Below are 14,719 nucleotides of genomic sequence, written 5' to 3'. Positions count from 1 at the left end.
AAGAAATGTAGCAAGAATGGGACTTGGGATTGTTCTCCAGACGGACTGTACAAGATACTTAAAACAACTTTTCTTTTTCTCTGTTTGTTTTTCTCCTTAAGTCTGTCCTGTGTTTCTGCCTCTTGCCATCCAGGGCTTCCTTTTAAAAACACACCTATCCCTGAAATTAAGATACACAAAAAGGAAACTTACAGTTGAAAGACCAGCGCTTCAGCTGCTGCCCTGCTGGGCCTGGCATGTCCCCCTCCCCGGGATTTTCTCCCCAGAAAGCTGCAAGTTTCATAGAAAGATTAAACCTTCTCAAGCTGAAAGGCTGCCCCAGCGTCTGATCCCACTGGACGTTTGTAACTCCTAAAGGCAGGGAGGTGTCAGGACCACCTGGGTTTTGATCGTAACAGGTTACTTCCCAACAGGAATAGGAGCCATACGAAAAAAGTCCCTAAAATTAAAAGTGGAAGCTCAGATGTTTTCTTCAAGCCCAGGCTTGGGAGGGGAGGGTGCTAGGATAGGGCCTGCGTCTCCTTTATTGAAGCGTCTTTCCTGTGGAGAACAGCAAGGAACTCGAGCTGGTGCCAGCAGCGGGGTCTGGCTCCCACCGCGCGGGCGTGCACACTACCTGCAGCAGGGCCAGGAGCTTCTCGTTCCCCAGCCACGCGCTGGGGTGGAAGCTCCCTCCTGTTACTCAGCAAAGCAACTTATTTATACTGTGTTCTAACCTACATTCCATCTTTTTTTTTTTTTTTTTTTTGTTCTGTTTTGTTTTACTCAAAACTTCTTGTTCTAGCTGGCAAAAAGCAATGACAAAAATACTCACTATAACCACACCGAGACGTTACTCGTTCAGTGCTGTAGATACTGTTTCGCAATCTCACTTTCCCTTCATGTGCAGAGCAAACCATAATCAACCTTCCGCAGCTATATAACCTGTTACATTTACACAGTAATTGAAAGGCAAGATATACACGCACATAGAGCTAGGCTAGAAAAACGATGCACAGGATGAGGGAGGCTGTTCACTAAACTGGACACTGTCAGGAAGAATTTTTTTTCTGGAGTACTGAGTACGTGATATTCGCCAGCAGAAAGGATTATTTTCTGTCGTGTGTGTGAGCGCATGGGATTTTGGTTTCAATCACAATAGTAAAAAAGGTTGGGTTGGATGAAGTATGTCTATTTTTAATTATGAAAACTGCATTACAATGTGCATTTTTATACAAATTCTTACTATTTTTTTTAAATTTGCCTCTAGTATCTTCATTTCTAACCTAGTATATAGAAGTTTTTAGTTTTGTAAATACTTATTACATGCACTGTCTGTCATAGTAAAAGTTGGTTTAAAATGCACTCTTTTTGTGATCAGAAACTGGCCTTCTCTTCAGAACTAAAACTACAGTACTTGATTGTATTGACAAAACATCAATAAAACTTATTGTATAAAAGGTGGGCTCAGCTGTGCCTTTGTCCTGTTATTAACGGGCTTGCCCAGCCTTGCTGGTGAGACCAGTCATACAGACCTCTTGCACTGCATTTCCTTCCCAATCCAGCTGACTTGTTCCCAGCAGATTTGTTTCCCAATTAATATTTTTATGTGTAAGAAGGCACTGCATGTTTGTTGTGATTAAGGAAAAGATTCCCGTCTCCAGAAGTCCATTCTGAAAAAGGGATGAAATCCAGACCCTTCCAGACTGGCAATTATTAATTTGAGGAAGTTCAGTCAAAGTGTTGGGGATTCCCTTTCCCTTCTGGTTTTTCCATGACACTGTTTTAGGATTTTTGCTATCTACACAACCTTGTCTACAGCCAACCTCCACATCCCGGGCAGCAAAAGTAGTCAATGCAGTAACACGCAGAAGAAATGATGAATGACTTGTAAGCAAATCGCTTTCCAAAGCTAAAAGTACAAAGAATAAAGAGAAGAACATACGTTTTCACGCCTGATCTTACCTGGAAGAGGAGACATTACTTGTTACAGGTGAAATACGTCCAGAGAAGCCCGACTGCCACGTGCACAAATTGCTTCAAAAGCTGACCATGAAGAACAAGCAGTCCTCCTGCTGTGAGTTGTGGGGGCACCCAGCACGCTCCCTGGTCTCTGCGTGATCATCACACGTCGGATTCCAGCAGCTGAACGCCCTGCATGCGCCGCTCCTTGCGGCGGACACAGCCTGCAGAGGAAAAGGGCCTCTCCAGCAAACCTCCCTGCGACGCACAGTGTCGACGCTTCCCACTCGCCCTGCTGTTCACACTCGCTCACTCCCGGGGGGTTACGAACTCAGCTCCCCTTACGGCTCATGGGCAAGAGCAGCCACCTGAAAGTAGTTTTTACAGCAGATGTCCAGTACTAAAACTCACCCCAAATGAAGCAGGAGCCTCGGCCACATGCAAGATGTCTCCAACCAGCACCAAACTACTTTTGTTCTGCTTCCTACAGAATGATTTTAAGAAGCCGTAACAAAGTAGTTTCAGGTTGAGTCTTAGACGTGAAGCATTGGGGTGGGGAGAAATAGCCCAGAGGTTTTCGTACAGCTCCCTTTGTCATTGAGTATGGAAGCACAACTTCATGGCTTGAATGAAAACACAGGAGCAGTAGCTAATTAACAAAGATAACCAAGTCATTTTATTTCTTTCCACGGAAGTCAGAGCTAAATGTTTTAGTACACATTTAAATTCTGGCCTAAAATGAGCTGTATTTTTCAAACGGGAGCTCTTCTGCTCTTCACAAGTTTCAAAGATTTAAAATTATAAAGATGCTTTAAAAGAAAAAATATCTTCTTTTAAATAGTTCCATGAATATGTTCACACCTCTGGCAGAATGATGTGAAAAACCTGACACTTTACATCTCAGATCGGCAGCACAAGACATAAATACACAATAGACCAAAATTCCTCATGTTCTCAGGACAAGAATTCATTTATACAAGGAAAACCCATTAAAACATCACACAGAAGACCGGCACTCGAAGGAAGTAGACTACAGGAAAACTGGAAGGACCTGTGGCAGCCAGATTTTCCACACGTGCACGCAGCCTGACACACACAACAACCATGTGCTGATACCAAACGGGAGTGAGCTCCACTTCAGCAGAACAGTCACTTCCCAGTGTCACAAGAAATACTGGAGAAATAATAGAGAATTACATTGTCACATTCAAATTTATAAGCGTTTCCATATGATGACTGCTTGCCTTTTTCTTTTTGTTTCAATTATTTCAAGCTTCCAATCCTTTTTAGGCATGCCATACCCAAGCTGTTACATGCTTTTTTTCACCAGCTCCACTGGGCAAAGGTTTTAGATGTGAAACTCTGGAACAACACAGCTTTGCTAGAATGTCCTTGGCCACAAGTACCAGCTTCAAATGCACAAATTCTTTTAAAGTTCGATAAATTCTCCCCCAATTAACCTACCTATCCCTTTATTTTCTGATGATTCTTACCAAGTACAGAGTTTTAAAACTGTGAGAAGTAACTCCTACTTCCTGGTGGAGTCATTTTTGTCACTGACTGCAGCAGAATCAGGAATTCAATCCTTGGTTTCACAGCTATGTCCACCCAGATTTAAACACCAGTCTCGCTCAGCGCTCTGGGCATACATAGGGCAGCATTAAAAACGCAGGATGCACAGACCAGGAACAAAGGAATAGCTTAGAGTAGTGGCAGCAGCGTGAAAGCCAGCTGTGTAAGAGAACACAAGATGCAATAGATCAGGACGGTGCCAGGTGGATGGCAGAGCAAGGCACACCAAAGGAGCAGCAGTCACACCTTCTTCCAGCAGTTACAGTGAGCCAACCGGAATTCTGTCTGCGTGACCACAGGTATTTCTCACAATTGCAAAAAAGCTGAACAAAAATGCAGTTACTAGCAATGCAAAGAAACCCCTTCTCCCGTCTCTGGCACCTCCCGTTCTGCCTGTAAGGAAGCAAACCCCGCTGGGAGGTGCACCCTCCACACTCCACCGCGCAGGTGGTGACCCATGCCACCATGCTGGACATCCTGCAGGCTCTCCAGGGATGTGCCTCTCTGATGATGCCCATTTACATCCCTTAGCTGGTCAGCCGAGTGTGAACTGGTGTTTACGAGGGGTGTGCAGCCTAACAAAGCCACTGCGGGACAGGCACTAACAACCGAAACAAAGGTTGCAGCACACAGTAGTAGAGGACAACAGCGAGAAAGTCAGTGGATTCACACACCCACCTAGTAACTGTAATGACAGAATGGCGTAATGGCAGACAAAGCAAAAAGCAGAAATCTTATGGAAAACTAGATGCTCCTGTACACTTCAGAGGAGATGCACCCACTGTCCAAGGTGCCACATGCAGCCACTTCCCAGGTGAACCGTAACTGAAGGGTATGTCCCCTCTCTTCCAAACCAGCTTGTACTTCCAGCTCTCAACTCACAGCAGCAGGCGTCCTACCCAGGCGGAGGCTCACCGGTGTCTGCAGTGGCGCGGATCCACCACCAGATTTCTGACCAGAAAAGCAGAGGTGTCCACCTGCTTCGCCTTCAGAAAAGACACTCCCCTTGGAGCTCAGAGCCGCTGGCAGTAGAGTTCATACAAGCTATTTGCCAGCTTCTGTGTCTCTTGAAAAGCTTCACAGCTCTGCTCCCAGCTTGCGGGAATCTGTTCCTCCCCATAATAAGCCCCTGCAATGGCTCCTGCCATGGTAGCAATGGTATCTGTGTCTCCACCCAGAGAGATACAGTAGATGATGGTTCTCTGCAGGTTGCTGTAGTGATCAGGAATGTCTGGGTCGGCTTCCATACAGCGCAAGAAAGAGTAAATTGCAGTAGGGACAGACCGCAAAGCAGCAATGCCATTGCCTGTTAACGAAACCAATCACCTTCAGTGCAGAACACCTGCGTCTTCCTTCCTGCAGATGTACCTTCTCCCTTCTAACTGCAACTTCCTATTGCCAGATACTCTCAATACCGGTATTGCTGATTTTAGCATGACAAGGTGCAAAGGTTTGCATCTCAGAAGTCTCCCCACAGTTCCCCCAGCACTACTCACATCATAGAGACCAACTCCCAGCTACACCAGTACAGTCTGGCAACACACATCTACCCATTCCCATCCAACATGAAGATCTGAGAGCCATTAAGAGATCTCAGAATATGCATGGTAAGTTTTTCTTAGCAAGACATTTTTTTCCCCACCAATACAGAGAGGGCGTAACTGAGTCAAGACTCAGAGAACTGCTGACTGGTGAGCACAGGCAGCCTTTCCAGCACATTCTGTGCCTGACAGACAGCAGAAGCCAAAGTGGCAGCCTGAAGGAGGACACATCAACCAGACTTGCTGAGCTAGTCCCGTGTCCAGCTCTTTCCTAATACTTGTACTAAGAAAGGTACCTACCTAATTCAAACAATACATCTGCTTTAGGAACACTGCTGAGCTCCAAAAATTCCTTTATTTTCTTTAGACGCCTTGAAAATGGTAAATCCTCAAATCCCAGCCTGGAAACAAAAAGCACAATGAAGGAAAGAGAATGCGAAGAGCCAGACCAAACTGTACAAGGCAGGTAGCGCTCCTCATGGCTACTTACGCTCGAGCGTCAGTAAGAGACTTATCATCTGCCTCTACATCTTCCATGTGGCTAATGAGCTGCTCCAGGAAGGTCTCCTTGCTGAGCTCTCCCTGCAGGGCGAGATGCACGGCCAGGGCCTGCAGGATGGCCCCGTTGTAGCCCAGGGAGTTGGAATGGGTTAACTCAGCACTCAGCTTCGCAAACTGCGAATGAAAAACACACCATTAGCAAACCTACCTGAGAGATCACAGTGAGACTGGACTGACAGCAGGGACTCCCCAGAGGAGCCAAGAACGGTACCTTCTTAACATCCTGGACATCAGAATACACGAGCGAGATGCCTGCCACCCTCATGGCACCGCCATTGCCATAGGAGCCTTTCCCGTTAAACTGGGTTCTTGCTGGTTCAAACACATCATTGCACTTGGGGCTCAGGAGCTTCTTGAAGACATTGACAACAGCCATCCCATAGCCCCTGTTGGGTTCCTTCTTGTACTCCTCAGCAAACCTGGCACGGACAAGAGAGCAGCAGTTACACAGGTGAGAAAAAATAGAGGGGATATTTGGTCTGTTACTCAAGTTTGTAAAAAGGTTGTATAAAGCCACTTGATAAAATGAATTAATAACACACAGGTAATTCAGTGACAGTCAGGGTTCAAGTGATTCAGTTCTGCAGGGAAAAAATTCTGAGTCCCAAAAATTGGTGCAAAAGGAGGAAAGGGTGTATAAACATCACCTTTCACAACCCACTTGTTTCCCTCTCAACTTTGCCTTGAAATAGAAGCAAACTGGAAACATTTCCGTGGGTCATAACCACAAGGAAAGTCTTTTGTTCGAGTTCAATGGAAGAGTTTTATAAACAAATAAATGTCCTCCCTTAAGTGGAACCAAATGCTACCAGGGCTGTGGATTCAAAAGGGAAAAGGATCATAAACAAACTGAAGCTGACTTCACTAATATTCACTAACTAAATTAAGAGAAGTACAAACATAAATAGCAACAAATAAACATGAAAGGAAACGCTTCCAAAATTTCTAAGCACCCTCTTCCACAGAGGTGAATATACCTACATGGCTGTGATACAGCATGTCCCATCCTGCTTCATTTCTAAGCAAACTCTGAACTCACGCTAAAACTAGCACTGCTGCATGTTCCAGAACAGTGCAAAACACACAATAAATTACAGGATTGACCCTCACTTTTCTAATTTTTTGCCTCCACAAATTAACAACGATTTTCCCTTGCCCCTGTCCCCTTTTCACTGAAAATCACAGTGATTGCTTAATCTTAAGGAAGTTTTGCTTTCACTAGTAAAGGTCAACACTCTGGCCTCTGAAGCTGGCTGCTGTCCTTACCTCTTTGCCATATCAACTTCATCAAACTCTTGCTTGGCTAGCAGGGACTGCACCACTGACCTGCTCATGGCTGTGTCATCTGTGTACGAAAGTGTTTCTAAAACAGAAAGTCAAAACATAATGTGACCATTCATGAACAAACTCCCCTCCTGTCCTTCTCCACCGTCAGCACTTCCCTGCTCTCCAAGGCCTAATTATCTGTATAGCTGGAGTTCAAACATGAACGAAGTTCCCCAGCACTTGTCACTAGCCACAGTCATCAGAGTAAGACATTGAGCAAGAGAGATGCATCCACAGCACGCATGAGGCAGAATGCATTTCAAGATTAAGAAGAGCCAAGCGAAAGCGTTTGATAACCAGAGGCACATACAGACAAGCAAGACAAATCTCTTTCTCAAGGAGTTTACAGCATACGCTGATGAGCAGAGAAGAGAAAGCACAGTCATGTTTCTGGACAAGACTGCAAGTGAATCGTGTGCCTTTAGGGTTCTGCTGGAAGGGTTTACAGGGCTTGCTGCACAGCTTGGAACCCCAAAGTGAATCCATCATCAATTGCTAAGAGTTAAATAATCATTCTTGGGCTTCTCTTCCTCTATTCCTTATCTTTTGGTACAGCCGCTCCGTGCCGACACCCCTGCACTGCAACACCCTGGCTTCGCTCCAGCATGAGCGGCACAGGCTGAGCACAGCAAACCACAGGTCCCTCCACAGCAGCCACGGGCACAGCACCCCAGGAACGGCCCTGGGGGAGCCAGAAGCTGGACACCGCTTCAGCAAGGTCACCCTCACCTGGGTGGGGGGCTCAGAGCAGGGCTGGGGGCTGCTAGGGGTGTCCCAGGGGGGTGCCCTGCGCTGAGGTGAGGGGCAGCAGCACAAAGCCTGATCCTGGGGAGGTCAGGGGGGTGCTGGGCTCTAATCTGTGGGGTGCTGGGAGCCGGGCCCGGGGCGGTGGGTACGGGGAAGGGGGATGTGCTCCGGGAGGCCCGACCCCCGCCGTCCCGCTCCTGGGGTTTCCCGCCCACCTCTGCGGGCGCTGCCGGCCGGTTCCTCGGGCGGCCCGGGCGCCGGTTCCAGGCCTCGGAGGAAGCGGAGGAGGTCGGGCAGCTTCACGACGCTTCTACCTTCGAAGACGGCGCCTAGGCAGTCACCCAACAACGCCCCGGCTAAACAACCGCGGAACCGGGAGGGTCCTGGCCGAGGCCGCGCCACCGGCCGCCCCGGGCCTGAGCCCGAACCCGCCACCGCCGCCATCTTCTCCCGGGCAGCCGCCGCCGCTCTCCTCCGGGCCGCCAGGGGGCGCTGGCCGCGGCTGGCCGCGGCCAGCGCCCCCTGGCGGCCCGGAGGAGAGCGGCGGCGGCTGCCCGGGAGATGCAATTAGGAGCCAGCCGCCTTATTTCCCAATTAACATTCCTCATTATCGAAATTTAATCCGAGAGCCTAGAGGCACATCCAGGCTGCTTTACACCGCGCGCAGTTACTGAGCATCACCTCCCACCTGAGGGATGAAGAGCAGGTCCTGGCGGCACAGGGCAGGTTGGCACGGCCACAATCTTCCCCGGGAAGAGCGCGCAGGGCGTTGGGAGCGTGCCTGGAATAGAAACAATAAAACCGGCAGAATGCAAGCACTGCAATTCGATTTGAATAAATCCAGGGCTCCAAGAGCCAGAGAACGGACTCCAGCCCTTGCTTTTGTAGCGGCGTTAGCTCCGCAGGGCTAGCAGGCCAGGGGAAATCCCAAGCCAAACCGGAATCGTTAAGGCGAGGGGATCGGAGTCGGTACCCTCACCGAGCAGACCTGGCCCGCTGCCACCGTTACACAGTCCCTTTTCAGAGCGCTGCCTCACGCTTTAAAAAGACTTAAAAAACGCTAAAAGAACCCAGATGGCTTCAATCACCAGGAAAACACTTCCAACGTTGTCAGATGACAACTGCTCTTGGGGACAGACTCTTTATTGTTTATAACGCTCTGTGGAGTGCAAAGAGGCTATAAACATCATACGAGGGGACAGACAGTTACATAACAAAGGAGGAGGAGGGAGGAGAATTACATTAGCCTAACAGGACACAGATGTCCGCTTTCCTTGCTACAGATCTGAGTCACTGGTAGCTTTCTCTTCAGCCTGGCTGGTTGCACAACACTCCCCGGTGCGCTAAGCCAAGTCCAGCTGCCCGGTGTTCAGCGGGGAGAGCGCGTGGTTTGCAGTCCGGTTAAATGTGTTGACCTCTGGCACTAATTTCTCAGCAGGGACCACGAGCTTTCTCCGGCTGTCCATGCACTTGTTGTCCAGCACCAGGGAACTGGCTTTGTAGCCGCTATCTGTCTGAATGCGGTGAAGTTGTCTGTAAAGAGCGTCCAAGGCATCCCTGGGAACAAGCAGAAGCGAGAGGAGTTGGGTTCAACACAGCATTCACTTCCAAGTTGGACAGGAAACCCCCAACTTCCCACTTTCTGGCAGCAGAAATATCTGTGCAGCATTTGCCTTTGTACAAAGAACGAATGCATCAGGTGTTTCTTGGTGCCCAGCAGCAGCATTCTTTGGGTCTGTGAATAGCGAGCCCGCATGCTGCTCCTGGAGTGCAGCACAGAGATGTGTGCCTCGGGATGTGCGCCCACACCAGCCCAGAGCAGCACTTTATTTCTTCCTTTACTTTTCACCCCTTTCCCCACCCCTCCTTTTTCAAAACTCTCTGTGCCCAGCTGAAGTCTGAATCAAGCAGGGACTGTGGGAACCCCATTCGCCCTCCCACCACACAGCCCTCTCGTGCCTCGCTGGACCCCGCTGCCTGGTCCAGCTGCCCACCAAGCCCAGAGACTTGTTTCCACTCCTGATCTGAACAGACTCGAACTCCAAAACGCAGCTTCTGGAAGTGTGCCAGCTCCAGGACTGCACACCGCCACGTCCCTCACACGGGCAACGTGGGGCTGCTGCTCTGCCTCAGAACACAGGAGACTTACCATGCCTCTGCTAGCTTCTGCCTGAGCGCACGGATCGTTCCCTCCAGCTGGTGGACTGCGGCCGTCAGCCCGTTCTGTGCCTGCGAGGTGGGGAGGGAGAAGGCGACAGCAGTTAACAGGGCTGAAGTGGCGGTGCACAAACACCACAGGTCCCCTTTGTCGTGGTTTAAGCCCAGCTGGCAACTAAGTCCCACGCAGCTGCTTGCTCACTCCCCCCCTGGCCCCAGCAGGATGGGGAGGAGAACTGGAAAACAGGTAAAACTCATGGGTTGAGATAAGAACAAATTATTATATTTTATTTCAACTATTAAAAACAACAATTGTAACAAAGCGAGAGGAATAAAACCCAAGGGAAAAATTCAAGCGATGTTTGAGCACAATTGGTCACCCCTTGCTAACCGATGCCCAGCCAGTTCCCACACAGCCACCAGCAGCCCCCCGCCAACACCCCCTCACCCAGTTCCTATACTGGGTGTGATGCTCTATGGTATGGAATATCCCCTTGGCTATTTGGGTCAGCTGTTCTGGCTCGGCTCCCTCCTGGCTTCTTGTGCACCTGCTCGCTGGCAGAGCACAGAGAACTGAAAACTCCTTGATTTAGAGTAAGCACGACTTAGCAACAACTAAAACATCAGTGTATTATCAACATTATTTTCATACTAAGTCCAACACACAGCACTGTACCAGCTACTGAGAAGAAAATTAACTCTATCCCAGCCAAAACCAGGGCACCTTTCTAGCCCAGCTACAACAGTAATTCCTTGCTTCGCTAGGTGACTGTAGGATCCATTGCTCAACCCCTCTGTAGTTTTCTCCAAAATGATCCACGTTTTTCAGACCCACTGGTCAATTCTCCCCAGTTCCTCCCAGCAGGAAGCGTGCCAGGCGGGGTGGGTACCTGATCCCAACAGAGCTCCATAGTGGGCCGACACGTGCGGGTCTCCAGGCGGGTGTGTGCCACTTTCAGATCTTGCATTTTCCTCCGAAGATCTTCCTCCAAATGTCGGATGTCCTCCTCCATCTCAGCAATTTCCTCCAAGGTCTAAGGATAAAGACACGTATTACAAGGAACATCCAGGGATACAGACTGGAAAACAGCCCTCCCCATGCATCTTGGGGTTTTAGTGTGCTGGGAAAGGATTTTAAACAAGGGCTGGTGGGCTTCCGAGTACTGAACCCCTTTGCTCACAGATCAGGCTTTTCACACAGATCAGGTATGGTGCTGCTGGTGTTTTATGGCCACAGCGGTTGAGACCAGGGCTGAAATAAAAAGGCCAAAACCTGGTCCTGCTGCTGAGAAATGCCAGAGCAGCAACTGTGATAGCAGAAGGAGGTAGGATGTTGCAGGGATCATACGTGTGCCGCTTCACAGCTCTCATGTGGAAACCAGGCTCAGGCCAAGTAGCTTTCCAGACAGCAAACAGCCTTTTGGATTCAATTCCCACCCAAGGTTGTGATCAATAACCAAAGAAGCAACATTACATTCTGCTCCTGCCATTTCAGTTCATCACAGGCGCTTTCCAGGTCTCTAATCCTCTTGCGCAAGGCAAACTCCGTAGCTACACGCTGAGCCTCCAGCTCGTTGTTTGTCTGAACAGAGAACAGGCTCCAGTCACATACATCTAGAAGGTATCTCCCTCCCAGCTGCTGCCTCTGAGGTTGGGACAAGCCTATGAACAAAACCAGCCGGGTTCTGGCAGCTGCCACGCGTGTGCAGGTCACGCAGCCCCCTGTAGCCAAAAGGCAGGGAACGGTAGCCAGTTATGTGTCTTCCTGGTTGCCGAGATGGCTGCAGACTCTTGCAGCACGATCAGGCTCCTCTTTTAAACCAGGAGGGCAGCTGCTCTCAGAGCGGCCCGTGGGCCAATGCTGTCTTTCCAAAGGCTCCCTTCCCCTGCACACACCACATGCCAGCCCATTCTCCCACACTGGATCCAGAATTTCTGTGCCAGCGATTCACAGCCAAGGGACTCCTTTACCTGCGCAATGGCAAGCACTGTGGCTTCCCGGAGCTCAGTTGAGGCTTTCATTTCTGCCTCAGCACGCTCCTTGTTGCATCGGCTATTCTGTTCCCACTCATCAAGTGCAGTTGATCTATGAACAAATCAGCAGTTATGAAAATAAGTTGAGTGTTTGCAAGGCAGTTCAAAAGGAACCACCTGCTGCAGGCCAAGAAGGCTTTGTGCAGTACAAAACAATTCAGGAGGTCACACCCTGTCTGATCTTGCTGCACCAGCTGGAGATTGCTACCCCGTGGCTCCTGCACCGAGCCCACATCTGCTCAAGCTGGGGACACATCCAAACCGTGCTATGAAATGCCAAGCATGTGAAAATGCGCAGCAACTCTCCCGTAAGCTGTGCCAAAGGCCGATACCACACTACTTACTGAGTGTCACCTACAGCCAAGCACAGGGGAGGCAGGGCAGTTAGCTTCTCTATTTTTGTGGTGATAATTTAGATAACTGCCAAAAGTCTGTGGCTTCATAATTCAAAGAGCCACAACAAATCCCAGAAGCCAGCTCCTGTTCTGAGCTCTCTCCAAAGCTGCACCCATACAGCATGGAAGGAAAAAAGCATCCCAGGGCTCTTACAAGCACCAGCACGGATTTGGCCACATAAAGGCAGGCTCTTTCCTTACCCATCCGGGACCCGTGTTGGGTTGACCTTGAAGGAGATGTTGGGGGAGTTTACACTAAGCGATAAGCACATGCGATCTATTTCCAGTGCTTCCATCTTGCGCCGGTGGTCAGAACTCAGCTGCTGGCGAGCTTCCTGTAAGAGGCTGCAGAAAGCAGGGTTGGAGTCAGCAGCAAGGACGCAGAGGAGACAGGCAGCTCACAATTTCCAAAGCTTTCAACACCACATCAGTCACCTTTTCAAAATGAGTTATGAGGTCCTGCACTCCCAGTGAGCCAGGCCCAACGTCATAAAGAAGCATGCCTGCTTTACTGCCTGCCTGGCTCCCCTGTGCTCTGCTCTGGCATCGCACTGGTGAACTGAGCCGCCCACCCTCCCGCAGCAGGGTAGTGACCCACAAAAGATGAGGGCCCAGAAGCTTTAACACCTCCAGGTCACCGATTCATGAACCAAGGCGTGTGGCACAAGATACCTATCTGGGCCAAAATTTTCCGAGGATGCTTATGAAGTCTCCCTTGACATGCTCTCCCCTACAAACCCCCAGACCCCACAGACCTTGGCAATAATCAGCAAAGGCTCCCCTGAGTGGGTCACTGGTTCCCGGCCTCCTTGCCCATCTCAATGTGGCATCAGAGGCACATTAAACTGCTGGGGCCAAGCAAGGAGGGCAGAGGCCAGTCAACAGCTTTGTCATTTGCCTCACCAGAGCTGTTGGAAGGCTTCATTCACTCTCTGCTGCAGTTCTCTCTTGGCTTTGTCTATCACCTTCACCTCCTTTTGCAGCTCCTCCTCCACAGGGTCCCTCACCACATCGATGGCACGACGGCTCTCACGGAGTGTCAGGCACTCAATGGAAACATCCAAAGGCAAGTTCTTTGCCTGGAGGGCACGTTCTGCTGCTTCCTTCACCTGGAAGAAGCAGCCAGCTGGGTGTGTGGGGAGTCTCTTTCAGGGATGAGAGGAAGAAAGGAAGGGGAAACTACCGACACCCTCATTAGGAGGGCTTCGCAGTGGCTGTCTTTGCAGTTCTGAAACCTTTTAGCAAGTTTGGAATGAAAATTATGAGAGCTAAACACATTAGTCCCCTACATCTGCTATTTGCATTGGGAATCGCACCTTGCTGGGGCCTAGTGACTCCAGGAGCAGCAGCCTTTGCATCTAGAACTAAAAGAATCAGAGATCCCACTGCTATTCTCTATTTAAAATCAAACCGTTTTGGATTATGGTGTTCACATATTTCTCATTATCCTTCAGAGCTTCAAGAAAACACACACACACCCCGAAACAACAAAAAACATCCTAAAACCCAAACATAAGCATGCAATGCAGAGCTCCATAAAATGGCTTGGCTTAGCGAAGAACACAGTGGTTTGTTTTCCAGGAAGTCATTTCATCAGGTACAGATCTCAGTATATCTGTGATAAGCCCCCCTTGAATTCCATATGGGCTTGCCCATTGCAGAAGACAAGCCTCAATTATTTAACATCCTATGTTGAGAGTGTAAGTTGATTTCCAGCCATCTGTCCTCCCAACGTACTTTGGCTAAGGCATCGATTTCTGCATCTATATCTGCAAGGCTTTTGTCCAGGGTCTCTTTCCATCTGTTCACGCTGCTGATACGTTCAGCCAGGCGGGTTTGGTTGTCATGCTCATCCCATTTAGCCTGGAATTAGAGGAAAAACACCATTACTCTTTTTTAAATTGCCATTGTGAATCTTGCTGAAGCTCTTCACCATTTTCAGGACTGACTGACCCCTCACAGGACTGCCATTTGGTCTAATGGTCATCTATACCAACGGAGAGCACAGAAAACACCACAAGTTGCAACGGGTGTGAGAATCACGCCCAGGGATTTCACGACAGTACCCATGCATCATTGCTCATGGGTTTACAAGAGGTAAATTTACATATTTAGCAGGTTCTGTAGGGGTAAAGCCTTCTCCTATTCCCTCATCCATACACCGAAGTCTAGACACTCTCCCATACAAACCTGGGAGCAGCCAACCCACCACAGAAGACCCACCTGGTTGTTGATTTCATTGCGGAGAGCTCGGGCTTCCTGCCGGACTTGGTGGGAAGCAGAACGCTGGCGTTCAGCATCAGCTGAGATGAGATGGGAGTTGGTGTGCCAGTCTAGCAAAGTGAACCGCTGTCCTGGCTTTACACTCAGCGTGGCCATTTTGCTAACAGGTGACTAAAAGGGAACAGAAGATTTTTGTGTTTATTCATAGAAATAGACCAAAAA

The 14,719-nt window shown here is 49.3% G+C and overlaps 3 protein-coding genes across 3 annotated transcripts in view; all 3 read right to left on the bottom strand.

The window, feature by feature from the left end:
* Positions 1-2,591: 2,591 nt before the first annotated feature.
* Positions 2,592-8,148, bottom strand: ADPRS (ADP-ribosylserine hydrolase). The gene is made up of 6 exons (XM_037381893.1): positions 7,904-8,148; positions 6,882-6,978; positions 5,827-6,034; positions 5,545-5,729; positions 5,355-5,455; positions 2,592-4,819 (listed from the first exon to the last, which is right to left on the bottom strand). The coding sequence occupies exons 1-6, from the start codon at positions 8,130-8,132 to the stop codon at positions 4,527-4,529; spliced, it is 1,113 nt and encodes a 370-aa protein (XP_037237790.1). The 5' UTR covers positions 8,133-8,148; the 3' UTR covers positions 2,592-4,526.
* A 328-nt stretch (positions 8,149-8,476) lies between these two features.
* On the bottom strand, positions 8,477-14,663 carry TEKT2 (tektin 2). Its single transcript, XM_037381891.1, has 9 exons — positions 14,498-14,663; positions 14,012-14,137; positions 13,178-13,383; positions 12,476-12,619; positions 11,817-11,931; positions 11,320-11,427; positions 10,736-10,879; positions 9,838-9,917; positions 8,477-9,245 (listed from the first exon to the last, which is right to left on the bottom strand). The coding sequence occupies exons 1-9, from the start codon at positions 14,651-14,653 to the stop codon at positions 9,032-9,034; spliced, it is 1,293 nt and encodes a 430-aa protein (XP_037237788.1). The 5' UTR covers positions 14,654-14,663; the 3' UTR covers positions 8,477-9,031.
* AGO3 (argonaute RISC catalytic component 3) overlaps positions 14,600-14,719 on the bottom strand; it is a 43,344-nt gene continuing 43,224 nt past the window's right edge. The window contains exon 20 of the mRNA XM_037381889.1: positions 14,600-14,668. The gene's annotated coding sequence lies outside the window, so the exon portion shown is untranslated. The remainder of the gene's footprint in view (positions 14,669-14,719) is intronic.

Source organism: Falco rusticolus, chromosome 3, assembly GCF_015220075.1.
Source record: "Falco rusticolus isolate bFalRus1 chromosome 3, bFalRus1.pri, whole genome shotgun sequence".
Classification (NCBI taxonomy): domain Eukaryota; kingdom Metazoa; phylum Chordata; class Aves; order Falconiformes; family Falconidae; genus Falco; species Falco rusticolus.
Note: the sequence above shows the minus strand (reverse complement) of the source record. Positions and strands in the feature narration are given on the sequence as shown.

Excerpts from the sequence above, each read along its gene's own strand:
- ADPRS (XM_037381893.1), bottom strand. The coding sequence starts at position 8,132 with ATGGCGGCGGTGGCGGGTTCGGGCTCAGGCCCGGGGCGGCCGGTGGCG. Across the intron at positions 6,979-7,903 it reads GGCCGGCAGCGCCCGCAGAG|AAACACTTTCGTACACAGAT; the intron begins GTGGGCGGGAAA and ends TTTCTGTTTTAG. Across the intron at positions 5,456-5,544 it reads TCTCTTACTGACGCTCGAGC|GCTGGGATTTGAGGATTTAC; the intron begins GTAAGTAGCCAT and ends TTTTGTTTCCAG.
- TEKT2 (XM_037381891.1), bottom strand. The coding sequence starts at position 14,653 with ATGGCCACGCTGAGTGTAAAGCCAGGACAGCGGTTCACTTTGCTAGAC. Across the intron at positions 12,620-13,177 it reads GAAGCCTTCCAACAGCTCTG|CCTCTTACAGGAAGCTCGCC; the intron begins GTGAGGCAAATG and ends TGCTTTCTGCAG. Across the intron at positions 11,932-12,475 it reads CCAACACGGGTCCCGGATGG|ATCAACTGCACTTGATGAGT; the intron begins GTAAGGAAAGAG and ends ATTTGTTCATAG.